We start from the raw sequence: 20,641 nt of genomic DNA, 5'->3' as shown, positions 1-20,641 counted from the left end.
GGGAACCCTGTCACCTCCCCCTGGTGAACCCTGTCACCTCCCCCTGGGGAACCCTGTCACCTCCCCCTGGGGAACCCTGTCACCTCCCCCTGGGGAACCCTGTCACCTCCCCCTGGTGAACCCTGTCACCTCCCCCTGGGGAACCCTGTCACCTCCAGACGTTGGTTCCACATCATTTCATTGAGTCTTTATCACACCAGGATTCCATAGGCAGTTGGGTGATTAAAACAGGTTAGTGTACTTCTGAGTGTGACTCATAATGCACAGTGGGAGATGCTTCTGTAAAAATGTGAGTGCGTTTATGTGTGTGTGTGTGTGTGTGTGTGTGTGTGTGTGTGTGTGTGTGTGTGTGTGTGTGTGTGTGTGTGTGTGTGTGTGTGTGTGTGTGTGTGTGTGTGTGTGTGTGGGCAGTTCAGTGCGCTTGCAGATTAATGTGCGCATGTGCCTCTAAATGTATCTATTAAAGCAGAGTCTGATCTCAGAGAGACTCAGATGGACAGACAGAGAGAGACAGACAGACAGATAGACAGACAGACAGATCGACAGAGAGAGACAGACAGACAAACAGAGAGAGACAGACAGACAGAGAGACAAACAGACAGATCGACAGAGAGAGAGAGACAGAGAGACAGACAGACAGACAGAGAGAGACAGACAGACAGAGAGACAAACGGACAGATCGACAGAGAGAGAGACAGAGAGACAGACAGACAGACAGACAGAGAGAGACAGACAGACAGAGAGACAAACAGACAGATCGACAGAGAGAGAGAGACAGAGAGACAGACAGACAGACAGAGAGAGACAGACAGACAGACAGACAAACGGACAGATCGACAGAGCGAGACAGACAGATAGACAGACAGACAGCATGTCTCCCTCCCAGTCCTCACTACTTCTGCTACTGCTGATGGTCTCCTGCTCCTGGGCCTCCCACTTTTTAGGAGGAACCATGACCTTCAACCCCAGAGGGACCAACCCAGACGGAACCTACAGGGTGAGACCAATGAAGACCAATAAGACCAATGACAATGATGATGCTTCCTATTAAATATCCTGCCATTTCCTGGTTGCTACAATTCTAATAGTTTGCCTAATTCCAGTTTGTGACAAAACAAGCATGTATAGTTTAGATTTATACTGCTGTGAAATACCTTTTCAATAACCAACAATATAGTATTTTCAGCTGTTTGAAGCTGGTGTACAAAACAGACAGTAAAAGACACAAAAATACAGATCTATAACTCACATTTCTACGTATTGCAGCTTTAAGTGTTCTTAAGTGTTTTCTAAATGTACCAGTAAATACCAGAATGTACCAGTAAACTACCAGAATGTACCAGTAAACTACCAGAATGTACCAGTAAACTACCAGAATGTACCGCTAAACTACCAGAATGTACCGCTAAACTACCCGAATGTACCACGAAACTACCGGAATGTATCAGTAAGCTACCAGAATGTATCACTAAACTACCAGAATTTACCAGGAAAAACAAAACAGACAGTACAAGACACAAAAAGACAGATCTATAACTATAACTCACGTTTCTACCTAATGCAGTTTTAAGTGTTTTCTTCAAATGAGAGAAATGCTCATTTGTTCTTGCTGTCATCTTGAAAAATACGTTCTTCATGGGGCCGTAGTTTTACTGGTAACTTTGTAAATGTACAAGAACGTTTTTTTATTTTTATTTATTTATTTTATTTCACCTTTATTTAACCAGGTAGGCTAGTTGAGAACAAGTTCTCATTTACAACTGCGATCTGGCCAAGATAAAGCATAGCAGTGTGGACAGACAACACAGAGTTACACATGGAGTAAACAATTAACAAGTCAATAACACAATAGAAACTATCTACTGTCTATATACATTGTGTGCAAAAGGCATGAGGAGGTAGGCGAATAATTACAATTTTGCAGATTAACACGAGTGATAAATGACCAGATGGTCATGTACAGGTAGAGATATTGGTGTGCAAAAGAGCAGAAAAGTAAATAAATATAAACAGTATGGGGATGAGGTAGGTAAATTGGGTGGGCTATTTACCAATAGACTATGTACAGCTGCAGCGATCGGTTAGCTGCTCAGATAGCAGATGTTTGAAGTTGGTGAGGGAGATAAAAGTCTCCAACTTCAGCGATTTTTGCAATTCGTTCCAGTCACAGGCAGCAGAGAACTGTAACGAAAGGCGGCCAAATGAGGTGTTGGCTTTAGGGATGATCAGTGAGATACACCTGCTGGAACGCATGCTATGGGTGGGTGTTGCCATCGTGACCAGTGAACTGAGATAAGGCGGAGCTTTACCTAGCATGGACTTGTAGATGACCTGGAGCCAGTGGGTCTGGCGACGAATATGTAGCGAGGGCCAGCCGACTAGAGCATACAGGTCGCAGTGGTGGGTAGTATAAGGTGCTTTGGTAACAAAACGGATGGCACTGTGATAAACTGCATCCAGTTTGCTGAGTAGAGTATTGGAAGCTATTTTGTAGATGACATCGCCGAAGTTGAGGATCGGTAGGATAGTCAGTTTTACTAGGGTAAGTTTGGCGGCGTGAGTGAAGGAGGCTTTGTTGCGGAATAGAAAGCCGACCCTAGATTTGATTTTAGATTGGAGATGTTTGATATGAGTCTGGAAGGAGAGTTTACAGTCTAGCCAGACACCTAGGTACTTATACATGTCCACATATTCTAGGTCGGAACCATCCAGGGTGGTGATGCTAGTCGGGCGTGCGGGTGCAGGCAGCGAACGATTGAAAAGCATGCATTTGGTTTTACTAGTGTTTAAGAGCAGTTGGAGGCCACGGAAGGAGTGTTGTATGGCATTGAAGCTCGTTTGGAGGTTAGATAGCACAGTGTCCAAGGACGGGCCGGAAGTATACAGAATGGTGTCGTCTGCGTAGAGGTGGATCAGGGAATCGCCCGCAGCAAGAGCAACATCATTGATATATACAGAGAAAAGAGTCGGCCCGAGAATTGAACCCTGTGGCACCCCCATAGAGACTGCCAGAGGACCGGACAGCATGCCCTCCGATTTGACACACTGAACTCTGAATGTAAAATAGTTAGTGAACCAGGCAAGGCAGTCATTAGAAAAACCGAGGCTACTGAGTCTGCCGATAAGAATATGGTGATTGACAGAGTCGAAAGCCTTGTCGAAAGCCTTGGCAAGGTCGATGAAGACGGCTGCACAGTACTGTCTTTTATCGATGGCGGTTATGATATCGTTTAGTACCTTTAGCGTGGCTGAGGTGCACCCGTGACCGGCTCAGAAACCAGATTGCACAGCGGAGAAGGTACGGTGGGATTTGAGATGGTCAGTGACCTGTTTGTTGACTTGGCTTTCGAAGACCTTAGATAGGCAGGGCAGGATGGATATAGGTCTGTAACAGTTTGGGTCCAGGGTGTCTCCCCCTTTGAAGAGGGGGATGACTGCGGCAGCTTTCCAATCCTTGGGGATCTCAGACGATATGAAAGAGAGGTTGAACAGGCTGGGGTTGCGACAATGGCGGCGGATAGTTTCAGAAATAGAGAGTCCAGATTATCAAGACCAGCTGATTTTCCTTCCAGTTCTCTGCAGCCAATGACTGGAACGAATTGCAAAAATCACTGAAACTGGAGACTTATATCCCCCTCACTAACTCTAAACATATCTGAGCAGCTTACTGATTGCTGTGTATCTGATAGCCCATCTGTAAATAGCCCATCCAACCAACTACCATCAGTTGTCAGAGCAGCTTACCGATCATTGTACCTGTACATAGTCCATCTGTACATAGCCCATCTGTAAATAGCCCATCCAACCAACTACCATCAGCTGTCAGAGCAGCTTACCGATCATTGTACCTGTACATAGTCCATCTGTACATAGTCCATCTGTACATAGCCCATCTGTAAATAGCCCATCCAACTACCTCATCCCCATATTGTTTGTTTTTCTTGCTCTTTTGCACCCCAGTATCTCTATTGCACATCATCATCTGCTCATCTATCACTCCAGTGTTAATTTGCTAAATTGTAATTATTTCACCACTATGGCCTATTTATTGCCTTACCTCCTTACCTCATTTTTACACACTGTATATAGTTTGTTCTATTGTGTTATTTGACGGTACGTTTGTTTACTACATGTGTAACTCTGTGTTGTTGTTTTTGTCTCACTGCTTTGCTTTATCTTGGCCAGGTCGCAGTTGTAAATGAGAACTTGTTCTCAACTGGGGTACCTGGTTAAATAAAGGTGTAATATATATAATAATATAATTAATACATTAAACATTAATAATATATAATAATATATATATATATATTTAGAAAAGTGTTCAAAACAAAAAGTAAAAGACATAAAAATACAGATCTATATTTCTACATAATGCAGCTTTAAGTTTTTTCTTCAAATGAGAGAAATGCTCATTTGTTCCTGATGTTATCTTGAAAAAATACGTTCTTCATAGGGTTTGAGTATTACTGGTAACTTTCTTAATGTACCAGTAAACTACCAGCATTTACCAGTAAACTACCAGCATTTACCAGTAAACTACCAGCATTTACCAGTAAACTACCAGCATTTACCAGTAAACTACCAGCATTTACCAGTAAACTACCAGCATTTACCAGTAAACTACCAGCATTTACCAGTAAACTACCAGCATTTACCAGTAAACTACCAGCATTTACCAGTAAACTACCAGCATTTACCATAAACATTCATGGAGTTTCCAAACACGGAAAAATATCAAATAATACAAGAATGTACATCACAAATCTTTAAAACAAAGCTGTAAAACATGATCCTTCATATAACCGATCAATTTGTAAATTACCGGGGGTTTTGGAAACCTATTCTCAGCTCAACAGGCTTGTAAAATGGACTCTAGATGAGAGAATGGAATGCATGTTTCCCTTTTGGTCTGTGGTGTTTGCTGCCCTCCAGTGGTGTTTGTCATGTATGGCTCTACTTTTCTAACTTCTTATACCCACTCCTATTCACTACTTATACCCACTCCTATTCACTACTTATACCCACTACTATTCACTACATATACCCAGTACTATTCACTACATATTCCCACTCCTATTCACTACACATTTCCACTCCCATTCACTACATGGTCCTTCTGTGGCTCAGTTGGTAGAGCATGGCGCTTGTGCAGGGTAGTGGGTTCAACGGGACCACCCATACGTAGAATGTATCACATGACTTATACGCTTTGGATAAAAGCGTCAGCTAAATGGCATATATTATTATTATTATATTATTACATATACCCAGTACTATTCACTACATATTTCCACTCCCATTCACTACTTATACCCAGTACTATTCACTACATATTTCCACTCCCATTCACTACATATACCCAGTACTATTCACTACATATTTCCACTCATATTCACTACATATACCCAGTACTATTCACTACATATTTCCACTCCCATTCACTACATATACCCAGTACTATTCACTACATATTTCCACTCCCATTCACTACTTATATCAACTCATATTCACTACTTATACCCACTCCTATTCACTACTTATACCCACTCCTATTCACTACTTATGCCCACTACTTTTCATTTTTCTACCAACTCATATTCACTACTTATACCCACTCTTATTCACTACTTATGCCCACTACTATTCACTACTTTTACCCACTACTATTCACTACTTATACCCACTACTATTCACTACTTATACCCACTACTATTCACTGCTGATACCCACTCCTATTCACTACTTTTACCCACTACTATTCACTACTTATACCCACTCCTATTCACTACTTATACCCACTACTATTCACTACTTATACCCACTACTATTCACTACTTATACCCACTACTATTCACTACATATACCCACTACTATTCACTACATATACCCACTACTATTCTACTACTTATACCCACTACAATTCACTACTTATACCCACTCACTGCTGGTAACCACTACTATTCACTACTTATACCAACTCATATTCACCACTTATACCCACTACTATTCACTACTTATACCCACTACTATTCACTACATATACCCACTACTATTCACTACTTATACCCACTACTATTCACTACATATACCCACTACTATTCACTACTTATACCCACTACTATTCACTACTTATACCCACTACTATTCACTACATATACCCACTACTATTCACTACATATACCACTACTATTCACTACTTATACCAACTCATATTCACCACTTATACCCACTACTATTCACTACTTATACCCACTACTATTCACTACTTATACCCACTACTATTCACTACTTATACCCACTACTATTCACTACTTATACCCACTACTATTCACTACTTATACCCACTACTATTCACTACTTATACCCACTACTATTCACTACTTATACCCACTACTATTCACTACTTATACCCACTACTATTCACTACTTATACCCACTACTATTCACTACTTATACCCACTACTATTCACTACTTATACCCACTACTATTCACTACTTATACCCACTACTATTCACTACTTATACCCACTCCTATTCACTACTTATACCCACTACTATTCACTACTTATACCCACTACTATTCACTACTTATACCCACTACTATTCACTACTTATACCCACTACTATTCACTACTTATACCCACTACTATCTACTACTTATACCCACTACAATTCACTACTTATACCCACTCACTGCTGGTAACCACTACTATTCACTACTTATACCAACTCATATTCACCACTTATACCCACTACTATTCACTACTTATACCCACTACTATTCACTACATATACCCACTACTATTCACTACTTATACCCACTACTATTCACTACATATACCCACTACTATTCACTACTTATACCCACTACTATTCACTACTTATACCCACTACTATTCACTACATATACCCACTACTATTCACTACATATACCCGCTACTATCTACTACTTATACCCACTACTATTCACTACTTATACCCACTACTATTCACTACTTATACCCACTACTAATCACTACTTATACCCACTACTATTCACTACTTATATCCACTACTATTCACTACTTATACCCACTCACTGCTGGTAACCACTACTATTCACTACTGATACCCACTACTATTCAAGTCTTCTCAGTATTTCAGGCTTTAATATGCATTATGATACTACAGTGCCTAGTGAGAGTCTACCCATTCTTCAAAACGTGCTGTTTCTAAATGACTTATACAAGGGATTACCATTAGATTACCCCCCCAAGTCATCTAGTTTTTATGGTGTGATTTTTTTTATTCATCTGGAAATGCTTTTACAATTTATCTTTCATTTTATAAATGCAAAGTGTGTAGATGAATAGGAAAACAATCTAATTTCATCCATATTTAGATTGAATTTTAAGCCATCAAATTGTGCAAGGAGGGTGTGTAGAATTTCTCTAGGCATTATACATGTATTTCAACATTTGGAATTGATATGATCTATCTGTTGTTAATAACTAAGTGTTGTTTTGAGTTGATTATGTCTGTTGTTAATAACTAAGTGTTGTTTTGAGTTGATTATGTCTGTTGTTGATAACTAAGTGTTGTTTTGAGTTGATTATGTCTGTTGTTAATACCTAAGTGTTGTTTTGAATTGATTATGTCTGTTGTTGATAACTAAGTGTTGTTTTGAGTTGATTATGTCTGTTGTTAATAACTAAGCGTTGTTTTGAGTTGATTATGTCTGTTGTTGATAACTAAGTGTTGTTTTGAGTTGATTATGTCTGTTGTTGATAACTAAGTGTTGTTTTGAGTTGATTATGTCTGTTGTTGATAACTAAGCGTTGTTTTGAGTTGATTATGTCTGTTGTTGATACCTAAGCGTTGTTTTGAGTTGATTATGTCTGTTGTTGATACCTAAGCGTTGTTTTGAGTTGATTATGTCTGTTGTTGATACCTAAGTGTTGTTTTGAGTTGATTCTGTCTGTTGTTGATACCTAAGCGTTGTTTTGAGTTGATTATGTCTGTTGTTGATACCTAAGCGTTGTTTTGAGTTGATTATGTCTGTTGTTGATACCTAAGTGTTGTTTTGAGTTGATTCTGTCTGTTGTTGATACCTAAGTGTTGTTTTGAGTTGATTATGTCTGTTGTTGATAACTAAGTGTTGTTTTGAGTTGATTATGTCTGTTGTTGATAACTAAGTGTTGTTTTGAGTTGATTCTGTCTGTTGTTGATAACTAAGTGTTGTTTTGAGTTGATTCTGTCTGTTGTTGATAACTAAGTGTTGTTTTGAGTTGATTCTGTCTGTTGTTGATACCTAAGTGTTGTTTTGAGTTGATTATGTCTGTTGTTGATAACTAAGTGTTGTTTTGAGTTGATTATGTCTGTTGTTGATAACTAAGTGTTGTTTTGAGTTGATATTATCTATCTATTGTTGATAACTAAGTGTTGTTTTGAGTTGATATTATCTATCTATTGTTGATAACTAAGTGTTGTTATGAGTTGATTCTGTCTGTTGTTGATACCTAAGTGTTGTTTTGAGTTGATTATGTCTGTTGTTGATACCTAAGCGTTGTTTTGAGTTGATTATGTCTGTTGTTGATACCTAAGCATTGTCCACCAATGATTGTGGTGCCTAACCACTCCCTCTTCAGGCTTTGATGGAACATGGTCTGTTCTCTACAGAAGGCTTGTTGTAATCATTGTAATCCCTGACAAAGGCTGAAATGAATCAGAGTTTAGAATGTTCTGTACTATTGATAATGATAAAGGCGTTTAGCTATATGAAGAATGCCTGGCTCCTGCTTGTTCTCTTACCCTCCTTACCAAAGAGAACATTTATCTAGGTTGCACACTTGTTAAAGACGGCCGTCTTGCAATGTGTCTGAAGTGGTTGTTTAATGAAGTGTGTCGTTGCAGGTGGACCTCCGTTACAAGACAACCTTCCACTCTACCGTCTGCCAAACTGATACCTGGTTGTGTCGGGACTGTGGGAATGAGATCAGTTTAGTGGTTAACACCGTGGACCAGGCGATATCTGAGGACTGGTGTCAGACAGAGGGAGTCATGACTCGACACGTCTCCAATAACACAAAGACCTTTGATCTGCTGTGAGTGTTTTCTTTTCCATTCAGATCTTCCATCCGTTACCACTGTGTTTATGGACCTGATTTGTAGTAACAGGGAACAGCTACGTTATTTTATCCTGGTAACCAAAGTAGTTACAGACAATATGTCCAACATGTCCCATCAGAAAGGACAAAACACACATTAGTTAAAACACACAGTATTGTACGTGATGAACATCATAACAACAGTGTTTAGGATGTGTTTTTGGAACTCACCTTTCACCTTTGTCTCTTTATCATTACAGATTGAATGGTGGAAACTGGATAGATAATGATAATTCTGTTGTTCTTTGGAGGCTGTTGACTCTTGTGGATCTTGGGGTCAGGTCTGACACGAAGACAGTCAACCGATCTCCACAGACCACTGTCGTGCCTCTGATGCGGTAAATACTACCACTTATCGGTGTTAAATTATTTACTTTGACGAACAAGTGATTTTATCAATCTGTGTGGTGTATTCAATCAATTCAATTCATTTAATCTCTCTCTCTCTCTCTCTCTCTCTCTCTCTCTCTCTCTCTCTCTCTCTCTCTCTCTCTCTCTCTCTCTCTCTCTCTCTCTCTCTCTCTCTCTCTCTCTCTCTCTCTCTCTCTCTCTCTCTCTCTCTCTCTCTCTCTCTCTCTCTCTCTCTCTCTCTCTCTCTCTCTCTCTCTCTCTCTCTCTCTCTCTCTCTCTCTCTCTCTCTCTCAGTCATTCTCTCTCTCTCTCTCTCAACCTCTCTCGGTTCTCTCTCTCTCAGTGTCCCTGCTAATTGTCCAAGAGATTTCAACCTGTTGTCGTTTGATCCAGACGGGGATGAGGTCAGGTGCAGATATGCAGTACCAACGGATGAGTGTTACACATCAAGTGACCTTCCTAATGAATTCACTCTACGAGAGGTTAGTATCCAAATAGAACAATACAGACAACAATGGACTATGATGATGAAGGCAGCAACCAGCTGGCCAAAGCCGGTTACTGTCATTCAACATGCCAAGGCAGCAACCAGCTGGCCAAAACAGGTTACTGTCATTCAACATGCCAAGGCAGCAACCAGCTGGCCAAAGCCGGTTACTGTCATTGTAACAGAGCAGGGCAGCAACCAGCTGGCCAAAACAGGTTACTGTCATTCAACATGCCAAGGCAACAACCAGCTGGCCAAAGCAGGTTACTGTCATTGTAACAGAGCAGGGCAGCAACCAGCTGGCCAAAGCAGGTTACTGTCATTTAACATGCCAAGGCAACAACCAGCTGGCCAAAACAGGTTACTGTCATTGTAACAGAGCAGGGCAGCAACCAGCTGGCCAAAGCAGGTTACTGTCATTTAACATGCCAAGGCAACAACCAGCTGGCCAAAGCAGGTTACTGTCATTGTAACAGAGCAGGACAACAACCAGCTGGCCAAAGCAGGTTACTGTCATTCAACATGCCAAGGCAGCAACCAGCTGGCCAAAACAGGTTACTGTCATTGTAACAGAGCAGGGCAACAACCAGCTGGCCAAAGCAGGTTACTGTCATTGTAACAGAGCAGGGCAGCAACCAGCTGGCCAAAGCAGGTTACTGTCATTGTAACAGAGCAGGGCAGCAACCAGCTGGCCAAAACAGGTTACTGTCATTGTAACAGAGCAGGACAGCAACCAGCTGGCCAAAACAGGTTACTGTCATTCAACATGCCAAGGCAGCAACCAGCTGGCCAAAATAGGTTACTGTCACTCAACATGCCAAGGCAGCAACCAGCTGGCCAAAGCAGGTTACTGTCATTCAACATGCCAAGGCAGCAACCAGCTGGCCAAAGCAGGTTACTGTCACTCAACATGCCAAGGCAGCAACCAGCTGGCCAAAACAGGTTACTGTCATTTAACATGCCTAAGCAACAACCAGCTGGCCAAAGCAGTTTACTGTCATTTAACATGCCAAAGCAGCAACCAGCTGGCCAAAACAGGTCACTGTCATTTAACAGTAAGTTAGAGTAACATAAATAGGACTTTCTGCATTACTAGATTATAACATAATATGGCCAAGATGTTCAAATGTTCATAAATGACCAGCATGGTCCAATAATAATAATCACAGTAGTTGTCGAGGGTGCAGCAAGTCAGCACCTCAGGAGTAAATGTCAGTTGGCTTTTCATAGCCGATCATTAAGTGTATCTCTACCACTCCTGCTGTCTCTAGAGAGTTGAAAACAGCAGGTCTGGGACAGGTAGCACGTCCGGTGAACAGGTCAGGATTCCATAGCCGCAGGCAGAACAGTTGAAACTGGAGCAGCAGCACGGCCAGGTGGACTGGGGACAGCAAGGAGTCATCATGCCAGGTAGTCCTGAGGCATGGCTCAGGTCCTCCGAGAGAGAGAAAGAAAGAGAGAATTAGAGAGAGCATACTTAAATTCACACAGGACACCGGATAAGACAGGAGAAGTACTCCAGATATAACAAACTGACCCTAGCCCCCCCAACACATAAACTACTGCAGCATAAATACTGGAGGCTGAGACAGGAGGGGTCAGGAGACACTTTGGCCCCATCCGATGATACCCCCGGACAGGGCCAAACAGGCAGGATATAACCCCACCCACTTTGCCAAAGTACAGCCCCCACACCACTAGAGGGATATCTTCAACCACCAACTTACCATCCTGAGACAAGGCCGAGTATAGCCCACAAAGATCTCCGCCACGGCACAACCCAAGGGGGGGCGCCAACCCAGACAGGAAGATCACGTCAGTGACTCAACTCACTCAAGTGATACACCCCTGCTAGGGACGGCATGAAAGAGCACCAGTAAGCCAGTGAATCAGGCCCTGTAGTAGGGTTAGAGGCAGAGAATCCCAGTGGAAAGAGGGGAACCGGCCAGGCAGAGACAGCAAGGGCGGTTCGTTGCTCCAGTGCCTTTCCATTCACCTTCACACTCCTGGGCCGGACTACACTCAATCATAGGACCTACTGAAGAGATGAGTCTTCAGTAAAGACTTAAAGGTTGAGACAGTCTGCGTCTCTCACATGGGTAGGCAGACCATTCCATAAAAATTGAGCTCAATAGGAGAAAGCCCTGCCTCCAGTTGTTTGCTTAGAAATTCTAGGGACAATTAGGAGGCCTGCGTCTTGTGACCGTAGCGTACGTGTAGGTATGTACGGCAGGACCAAATCAGAGAGATAGGTAGGAGCAAGCCCATGTAATGCTTTGTAGGTTAGCAGTAAAACCTTTAAATCAGCCCTTGCCTTAACAGGAAGCCAGTGTAGGGAGGCTAGCACTGGAGTAATATGATAAAAGATGTTGGTTCTAGAAAGGATTCGAGCAGCCGTATTTAGCACTAACTGAAGTTTATTTAGTGCTTTATCCGGGTAGCCTCAGAGTACAGCATTGCAGTAGTCTAACCTAGAAGTAACAAAAGCATGGATTAATTTAGGGGTCTATATTTGGTTATTGATGAAAACTTTATTTCAGATGCAGATCAGGTTAGCTAGATGCAGCTAGCAGCAGGCCCCATTCTGGTAGGAGAACCAGGTAGAAGCAGGGCCCCATTCTAATAGGAGAACCAGGTAGCAGCAGGCTCCCATTCTGATAGGAGAACCAGGTAGCAGCAGGCTCCCATTCTGATAAGAGAACCAGGTAGCAGCAGGGCCCCATTCTAATAGGAGAACCAGCTAGCAGCAGGCTCCCATTCTGATAGGAGAACCAGGTAGCAGCAGGGCCCCATTCTAATAGGAGAACCAGCTAGCAGCAGGCTCCCATTCTGATAGGAGAACCAGGTAGCAGCAGGCTTCCATTCTGATAGGAGAACCAGGTAGCAGCAGGCTTCCATTCTGATAGGAGAACCAGGTAGCAGGAGGCCCCGTTCTGATAGGAGAACCAGGTAGCAGCAGGGCCCCATTCTGATAGGAGAACCAGGTAGCAGCAGGCCCCATTCTAATAGGAGAACCAGCTAGCAGCAGGCTCCCATTCTGATAGGAGAACCAGGTAGCAGCAGGCTCCCATTCTGATAAGAGAACCAGGTAGCAGCAGGGCCCCATTCTAATAGGAGAACCAGCTAGCAGCAGGCTCCCATTCTGATAGGAGAACCAGGTAGCAGCAGGGCCCCATTCTAATAGGAGAACCAGCTAGCAGCATGCTCCCATTCTGATAGGAGAACCAGGTAGCAGCAGGCTCCCATTCTGATAAGAGAACCAGGTAGCAGCAGGGCCCCATTCTAATAGGAGAACCAGCTAGCAGCAGGCTCCCATTCTGATAGGAGAACCAGGTAGCAGCAGGCTCCCATTCTGATAGGAGAACCAGTTAGCAGCAGGCCCCATTCTGATAGGAGAACCAGGTAACAGCAGGGCCCCATTCTGATAGGAGAACCAGCTAGCAGCAGGCCCCATTCTGATAGGAGAACCAGGTAGCAGCAGGCTTCCATTCTGATAGGAGAACCAGGTAGCAGCAGGCTTCCAATCTGATAGGAGAACCAGATAGCAGGAGGCCCCGTTCTGATAGGAGAACCAGGTAGCATCAGGCTCCCATTCTGATAGGAGAACCAGGTAGCAGCAGGGCCCCATTCTGAAAGGAGAACCAGGTAGCAGCAGGCTCCCATTCTGGTAGGAGAACCAGGTAGCAGCAGGCCCCACTCTGACAGGAGAGCCAGGTAGCAGCAGGCTTCCGTTCTGATAGGAGAACCAGGTAGCAGCAGGCCCCATTCTGATAGGAGAACCAGGTAGCAGCAGGCCCCACTCTGATAGGAGAACCAGGTAGCAGCAGGCTTCCATTCTGATAGGAGAACCAGGTAGTAGCAGGCTTCCATTCTGATAGGAGAACCAGGTAGCAGGAGGCCCCGTTCTGATAGGAGAACCAGGTAGCAGGAGGCCCCGTTCTGATAGGAGAACCAGGTAGCAGCAGGCTCCCATTCTGATAGGAGAACCAGGTAGCAGGAGGCTCCCATTCTGATAGGAGAACCAGGTAGCAGGAGGCTCCCATTCTGATAGGAGAACCAGGTAGCAGCAGGCTCCCATTCTGATAGGAGAACCAGGTAGCAGGAGGCTCCCATTCTGATAGGAGAACCAGGTAGCAGGAGGCCCCGTTCTGATAGGAGAACCAGGTAGCAGGAGGCCCCGTTCTGATAGGAGAACCAGGTAGCAGGAGGCCCCGTTCTGATAGGAGAACCAGGTAGCAGCAGGCCCCGTTCTGATAGGAGAACCAGGTAGCAACAGGCTCCCATTCTGATAGGAGAACCTTGGATTACCTAGTGACTTTCCTGTAAATGTATTTTTTACGACAATTGAAATAAGATCATAAGGCATTATTAAGTTATGTCCTTCAATAATCTATAGGTTTATATAGTTGATTTAAAAGTCAAACATGTATTTAGCCAAAACACACTTAATCTTGTTTTTATCTTGTCTCCCTCAGAACTGCACCTTATCATTTTGGGGCAACAGTCGTACCACTGGAACATATGCAGTTCAGTTAGTGATGGAGGATTTCCCGACTCAGTCCATCTCTCTCTCCTATACTGACGGATCTCAATCTATCAGGACCTCAAACAACACACTCTGCAAACTACCTGTTCAGTTTGCAGTGAGAGGTACATATATGATCTATATAGTTTATCTGTATATCTAGGTTTATCTTTTATCTAGGTAGTTTATATCTAGGTAGTTAATCTTTATATCTAGGTAGTTAATCTTTATATCTAGGTAGTTTATATTTATATCTAGGTAGTTTATCTTTATATCTAGGTAGTTTATCTTTATATCAGGTAGTTTATCTTTATATCCAGGTAGTTTATCTTTATATCCAGGTAGTTTATATCCAGGTAGTTTATCTTTATATCCAGGTAGTTTATCTTTATATCAGGTAGTTTATCTTTATATCAGGTAGTTTATCTTTATATCAGGTAGTTTATCTTTATATCCAGGTAGTTTATCTTTATATCAGGTAGTTTATATCTAGGTAGTTTATCTTTATATATAGGTAGTTTATCTTTATATCCAGGTAGTTTATCTTTATATCCAGGTAGTTTATCTTTATATCAGGTAGTTTATCTTTATATCTAGGTAGTTTATCTTTATATCCAGGTAGTTTATCTTTATATCAGGTAGTTTATCTTTATATCCAGGTAGTTTATCTTTATATCTAGGTAGTTTATATCTAGGTAGTTTATCTTTATATCCAGGTAGTTTATCTTTATATCTAGGTAGTTTATCTTTATATCCAGGTAGTTTATCTTTATATCTAGGTAGTTTATCTTTATATCTAGGTAGTTTATCTTTATATCCAGGTAGTTTATCTTTATATCCAGGTAGTTTATCTTTATATCAGGTAGTTTATCTTTATATCAGGTAGTTTATCTTTATATCAGGTAGTTTATCTTTATATCCAGGTAGTTTATCTTTATATCCAGGTAGTTTATCTTTATATCAGGTAGTTTATCTTTATATCAGGTAGTTTATCTTTATATCAGGTAGTTTATCTTTATATCCAGGTAGTTTATATTTATATCTAGGTAGTTTATCTTTATATCTAGGTAGTTTATCTTTATATCCAGGTAGTTTATCTTTATATCCAGGTAGTTTATATTTATATCTAGGTAGTTTATCTTTATATCTAGGTAGTTTATCTTTATATCAGGTAGTTTATCTTTATATCCAGGTAGTTTATCTTTATATCTAGGTAGTTTATATCTAGGTAGTTTATCTTTATATCCAGGTAGTTTATCTTTATATCAGGTAGTTTATCTTTATATCCAGGTAGTTTATATCTAGGTAGTTTATCTTTATATCAGGTATTTTATCTTTATATCAGGTAGTTTATCTTTATGTTTATATCTAGGTAGTTTATATCTAGGTAGTTTATCTTTATATCTAGGTAGTTTATCTTTATATCTAGGTAGTTTATCTTTATATCAGGTAGTTTATCTTTATATCTAGGTAGTTTATCTTTATATCAGGTAGTTTATCTTTATATCTAGGTAGTTTATCTTTATATCCAGGTAGTTTATCTTTATATCTAGGTAGTTTATATCTAGGTAGTTTATCTTTATATCAGGTAGTTTATCTTTATATCAGGTAGTTTATCTTTATATCAGGTAGTTTATCTTTATATCCAGGTAGTTTATCTTTATATCTAGGTAGTTTATCTTTATATCCAGGTAGTTTATCTTTATATCCAGGTAGTTTATCTTTATATCAGGTAGTTTATCTTTATATCAGGTAGTTTATCTTTATATCCAGGTAGTTTATCTTTATATCCAGGTAGTTTATCTTTATATCCAGGTAGTTTATCTTTATATCTAGGTAGTTTATCTTTATATCCAGGTAGTTTATCTTTATATCCAGGTAGTTTATCTTTATATCAGGTAGTTTATCTTTATATCAGGTAGTTTATCTTTATATCCAGGTAGTTTATCTTTATATCAGGTAGTTTATCTTTATATCAGGTAGTTTATCTTTATACCAGGTAGTTTATCTTTATATCAGGTAGTTTATCTTTATATCAGGTAGTTTATCTTTATATCAGGTAGTTTATCTTTATATCCAGGTAGTTTATATTTATATCTAGGTAGTTTATCTTTATATCTAGGTAGTTTATCTTTATATCCAGGTAGTTTATCTTTATATCCAGGTAGTTTATCTTTATATCTAGGTAGTTTATCTTTATATCTAGGTAGTTTATCTTTATATCAGGTAGTTTATCTTTATATCCAGGTAGTTTATCTTTATATCCAGGTAGTTTATATCTAGGTAGTTTATCTTTATATCCAGGTAGTTTATCTTTATATCAGGTAGTTTATCTTTATATCCAGGTAGTTTATATCTAGGTAGTTTATCTTTATATCAGGTATTTTATCTTTATATCAGGTAGTTTATCTTTTTATCCAGGTAGTTTATATCTAGGTAGTTTATCTTTATATCAGGTAGTTTATCTTTATATCTAGGTAGTTTACCTTTATATCCAGGTAGTTTATCTTTATATCTAGGTAGTTTATATTTATATCCAGGTAGTTTATCTTTATATCAGGTAGTTTATCTTTATATCAGGTAGTTTATCTTTATATCCAGGTAGTTTATCTTTATATCCAGGTAGTTTATCTTTATATCTAGGTAGTTTATCTTTATATCAGGTAGTTTATCTTTATATCAGGTAGTTTATCTTTATATCAGGTAGTTTATCTTTATATCAGGTAATATAATAATATAATAATATATGCCATTTATATCAGTTTATCTTTTATCCAAAGGTAGTTACAGTCATGTTGCATACATATCTAGGTAGTATGGGTTTATCTTTATACCCAGGTTTAGTTTATATAACTTAGCTATCAGAAGGACCACAGGTAGTTTATCTTTATATCTAGGTAGTTTATCTTTATATCTAGGTAGTTTATCTTTATATTCAGGTAGTTTATCTTTATATCCAGGTAGTTTATATTTATATCTAGGTAGTTTATCTTTATATCTAGGTAGTTTATCTTTATATCAGGTAGTTTATCTTTATATCCAGGTAGTTTATCTTTATATCTAGGTAGTTTATATCTAGGTAGTTCATCTTTATATCCAGGTAGTTTATCTTTATATCAGGTAGTTTATCTTTATATCCAGGTAGTTTATATCTAGGTAGTTTATCTTTATATCAGGTATTTTATCTTTATATCAGGTAGTTTATCTTTATATCTAGGTAGTTTATATCTAGGTAGTTTATATCTAGGTAGTTTATATCTAGGTAGTTTATATCTAGGTAGTTTATCTTTATATCTAGGTAGTTTATCTTTATATCTAGGTAGTTTATCTTTATATCTAGGTAGTTTATCTTTATATCCAGGTAGTTTATCTTTATATCTAGGTAGTTTATCTTTATATCAGGTAGTTTATCTTTATATCTAGGTAGTTTACCTTTATATCCAGGTAGTTTATCTTTATATCTAGGTAGTTTATATTTATATCCAGGTAGTTTATCTTTATATCAGGTAGTTTATCTTTATATCAGGTAGTTTATCTTTATATCTAGGTAGTTTATATCTAGGTAGTTTATCTTTATATCTAGGTAGTTTATCTTTATATCCAGGTAGTTTATCTTTATATGTAGGTAGTTTATCTTTATATCCAGGTAGTTTATCTTTATATCAGGTAGTTTATCTTTATATCAGGTAGTTTATCTTAATAACAGGTAGTTTATCTTTATATCCAGGTAGTTTATCTTTATATCCAGGTAGTTTATCTTTATATCTAGGTAGTTTATCTTTATATCAGGTAGTTTATCTTTATATCCAGGTAGTTTATCTTTATATCCAGGTAGTTTATCTTTATATCAGGTAGTTTATCTTTATATCTAGGTAGTTTATCTTTATATCAGGTAGTTTATCTTTATATCAGGTAGTTTATCTTTATATCAGGTAGTTTATCTTTATATCAGGTAGTTTATCTTTATATCTAGGTAGTTTATCTTTATATCTAGGTAGTTTATCTTTATATCAGGTAGTTTATCTTAATATCATGTAGTTTATCTTTATATCAGGTAGTTTATCTTTATATCTAGGTAGTTTATATCTAGGTAGTTTATCTTTATATCCAGGTAGTATATATTTATATCAGGTAGTTTATCTTTATATCCAGGTAGTTTATCTTTATATCTAGGTAGTTTATCTTTATATCAGGTAGTTTATCTTTATATCCAGGTAGTTTATCTTTATATCTAGGTAGTTTATCTTTATATCAGGTAGTTTATCTTTATATCAGGTAGTTTATCTTTATATCTAGGTAGTTTATCTTTATATCAGGTAGTTTATCTTTATATCAGGTAGTTTATCTTTATATCTAGGTAGTTTATCTTTATATCTAGGTAGTTTATCTTTATATCAGGTAGTTTATCTTTATATCAGGTAGTTTATCTTTATATCAGGTAGTTTATCTTTATATCTAGGTAGTTTATATCTAGGTAGTTTATCTTTATATCCAGGTAGTTTATCTTTATATCTAGGTAGTTTATCTTTATATCAGGTAGTTTATCTTTATATCAAGTAGTTTATCTTTATATCCAGGTAGTTTATCTTTATATCAGGTAGTTTATCTTTATATCAGGTAGTTTATCTTTATATCAGGTAGTTTATCTTTATAACAGGTAGTTTATCTTTATATCCAGGTAGTTTATCTTTATATCTAGGTAGTTTATCTTTATATCAGGTAGTTTATCTTTATATCCAGGTAGTTTATATTTATATCTAGGTAGTTTATCTTTATATCTAGGTAGTTTATCTTTATATCTAGGTAGTTTATCTTTATATCAGGTAGTTTATCTTTATATCTAGGTAGTTTATCTTTATATCAGGTAGTTTATCTTTATATCTAGGTAGTTTATCTTTATATCCAGGTAGTTTATCTTTATATCAGGTAGTTTATCTTTATATCTAGGTAGTTTATCTTTATATCAGGTAGTTTATCTTTATATCCAGGTAGTTTATCTTTATATCCAGGTAGTTTATCTTTATATCAGGTAGTTTATCTTTATATCCAGGTAGTTTATATCTAGGTAGTTTATCTTTATATCAGGTAGTTTATCTTTATATCAGGTAGTTTATCTTTATATCTAGGTAGTTTATCTTTATATCAGGTAGTTTATCTTTATATCCAGGTAGTTTATCTTTATATCTAGGTAGTTTATCTTTATATCCAGGTAGTTTATCTTTATATCTAGGTAGTTTATATCTAGGTAGTTTATCTTTATATCTAGGTAGTTTATCTTTATATCTAGGTAGTTTATCTTTATATCAGGTAGTTTATCTTTATATCAGGTAGTTTATCTTTATATCTAGGTAGTTTATCTTTATATCAGGTAGTTTATCTTTATATCCAGGTAGTTTATCTTTATAACAGGTAGTTTATCTTTATATCCAGGTAGTTTATATTTATATCTAGGTAGTTTATCTTTATATCAGGTAGTTTATCTTTATATCTAGGTAGTTTATCTTTATATCTAGGTAGTTTATCTTTATATCAGGTAGTTTATCTTTATATCCAGGTAGTTTATATCTAGGTAGTTTATCTTTATATCAGGTAGTTTATCTTTATATCAGGTAGTTTATCTTTATATCCAGGTAGTTTATCTTTATATCAGGTAGTTTATCTTTATATCAGGTAGTTTATCTTTATATCAGGTAGTTTATCTTTATAACAGGTTGTTTATCTTTATATCTAGGTAGTTTATATCTAGGTAGTTTATCTTTATATCCAGGTAGTTTATCTTTATATCAGGTAGTTTATCTTTATATCCAGGTAGTTTATATCTAGGTAGTTTATCTTTATATCAGGTAGTTTATCTTTATATCAGGTAGTTTATCTTTATATCTAGGTAGTTTATCTTTATATCTAGGTAGTTTATTTTTATATCCAGGTAGTTTATCTTTATATCTAGGTAGTTTATATCTAGGTAGTTTATCTTTATATCAGTTAGTTTCTAACAAGTTGTTTCTCTTCATAGAGAATAAGATGATGCCTATGGCTTGTTTCCGGTAGTAGATGTAGTGAATGTCATTACATCTTATGCAGAGTTTCCAACCCTGTAGCCTCGTAAAGGAGTTGTGGTAATGATTTATACTG

At 38.1% G+C, this 20,641-nt stretch overlaps 1 protein-coding gene across 1 annotated transcript; it reads left to right on the top strand.

Moving 5' to 3' along the window:
* Window positions 1–454: 454 nt before the first annotated feature.
* On the top strand, window positions 455–20,557 carry LOC127906208 (integrin beta-like protein A). The gene is made up of 6 exons (XM_052457486.1): window positions 455–997; window positions 8,893–9,083; window positions 9,347–9,484; window positions 9,841–9,979; window positions 14,460–14,634; window positions 20,523–20,557. Exons 1-6 carry the CDS (start codon window positions 872–874, stop codon window positions 20,555–20,557), a joined length of 804 nt encoding a protein of 267 aa, XP_052313446.1. The 5' UTR covers window positions 455–871.
* The last annotated feature ends 84 nt before the right edge of the window (window positions 20,558–20,641 follow it).

This window comes from Oncorhynchus keta, chromosome 11, assembly GCF_023373465.1.
Source record: "Oncorhynchus keta strain PuntledgeMale-10-30-2019 chromosome 11, Oket_V2, whole genome shotgun sequence".
NCBI classification, from domain to species: domain Eukaryota; kingdom Metazoa; phylum Chordata; class Actinopteri; order Salmoniformes; family Salmonidae; genus Oncorhynchus; species Oncorhynchus keta.
This window is presented reverse-complemented; position numbering and strand designations above follow the sequence as displayed.

Bases quoted from the DNA above. Each gene is read 5' to 3' on its own strand.
- LOC127906208 (XM_052457486.1), top strand. From the start codon at position 872: ATGTCTCCCTCCCAGTCCTCACTACTTCTGCTACTGCTGATGGTCTCC. The intron at 998-8,892 runs GTGAGACCAATG...GTGTCGTTGCAG, and splicing joins ACCCAGACGGAACCTACAGG to GTGGACCTCCGTTACAAGAC. The intron at 9,485-9,840 runs GTAAATACTACC...TCTCTCTCTCAG, and splicing joins ACTGTCGTGCCTCTGATGCG to TGTCCCTGCTAATTGTCCAA.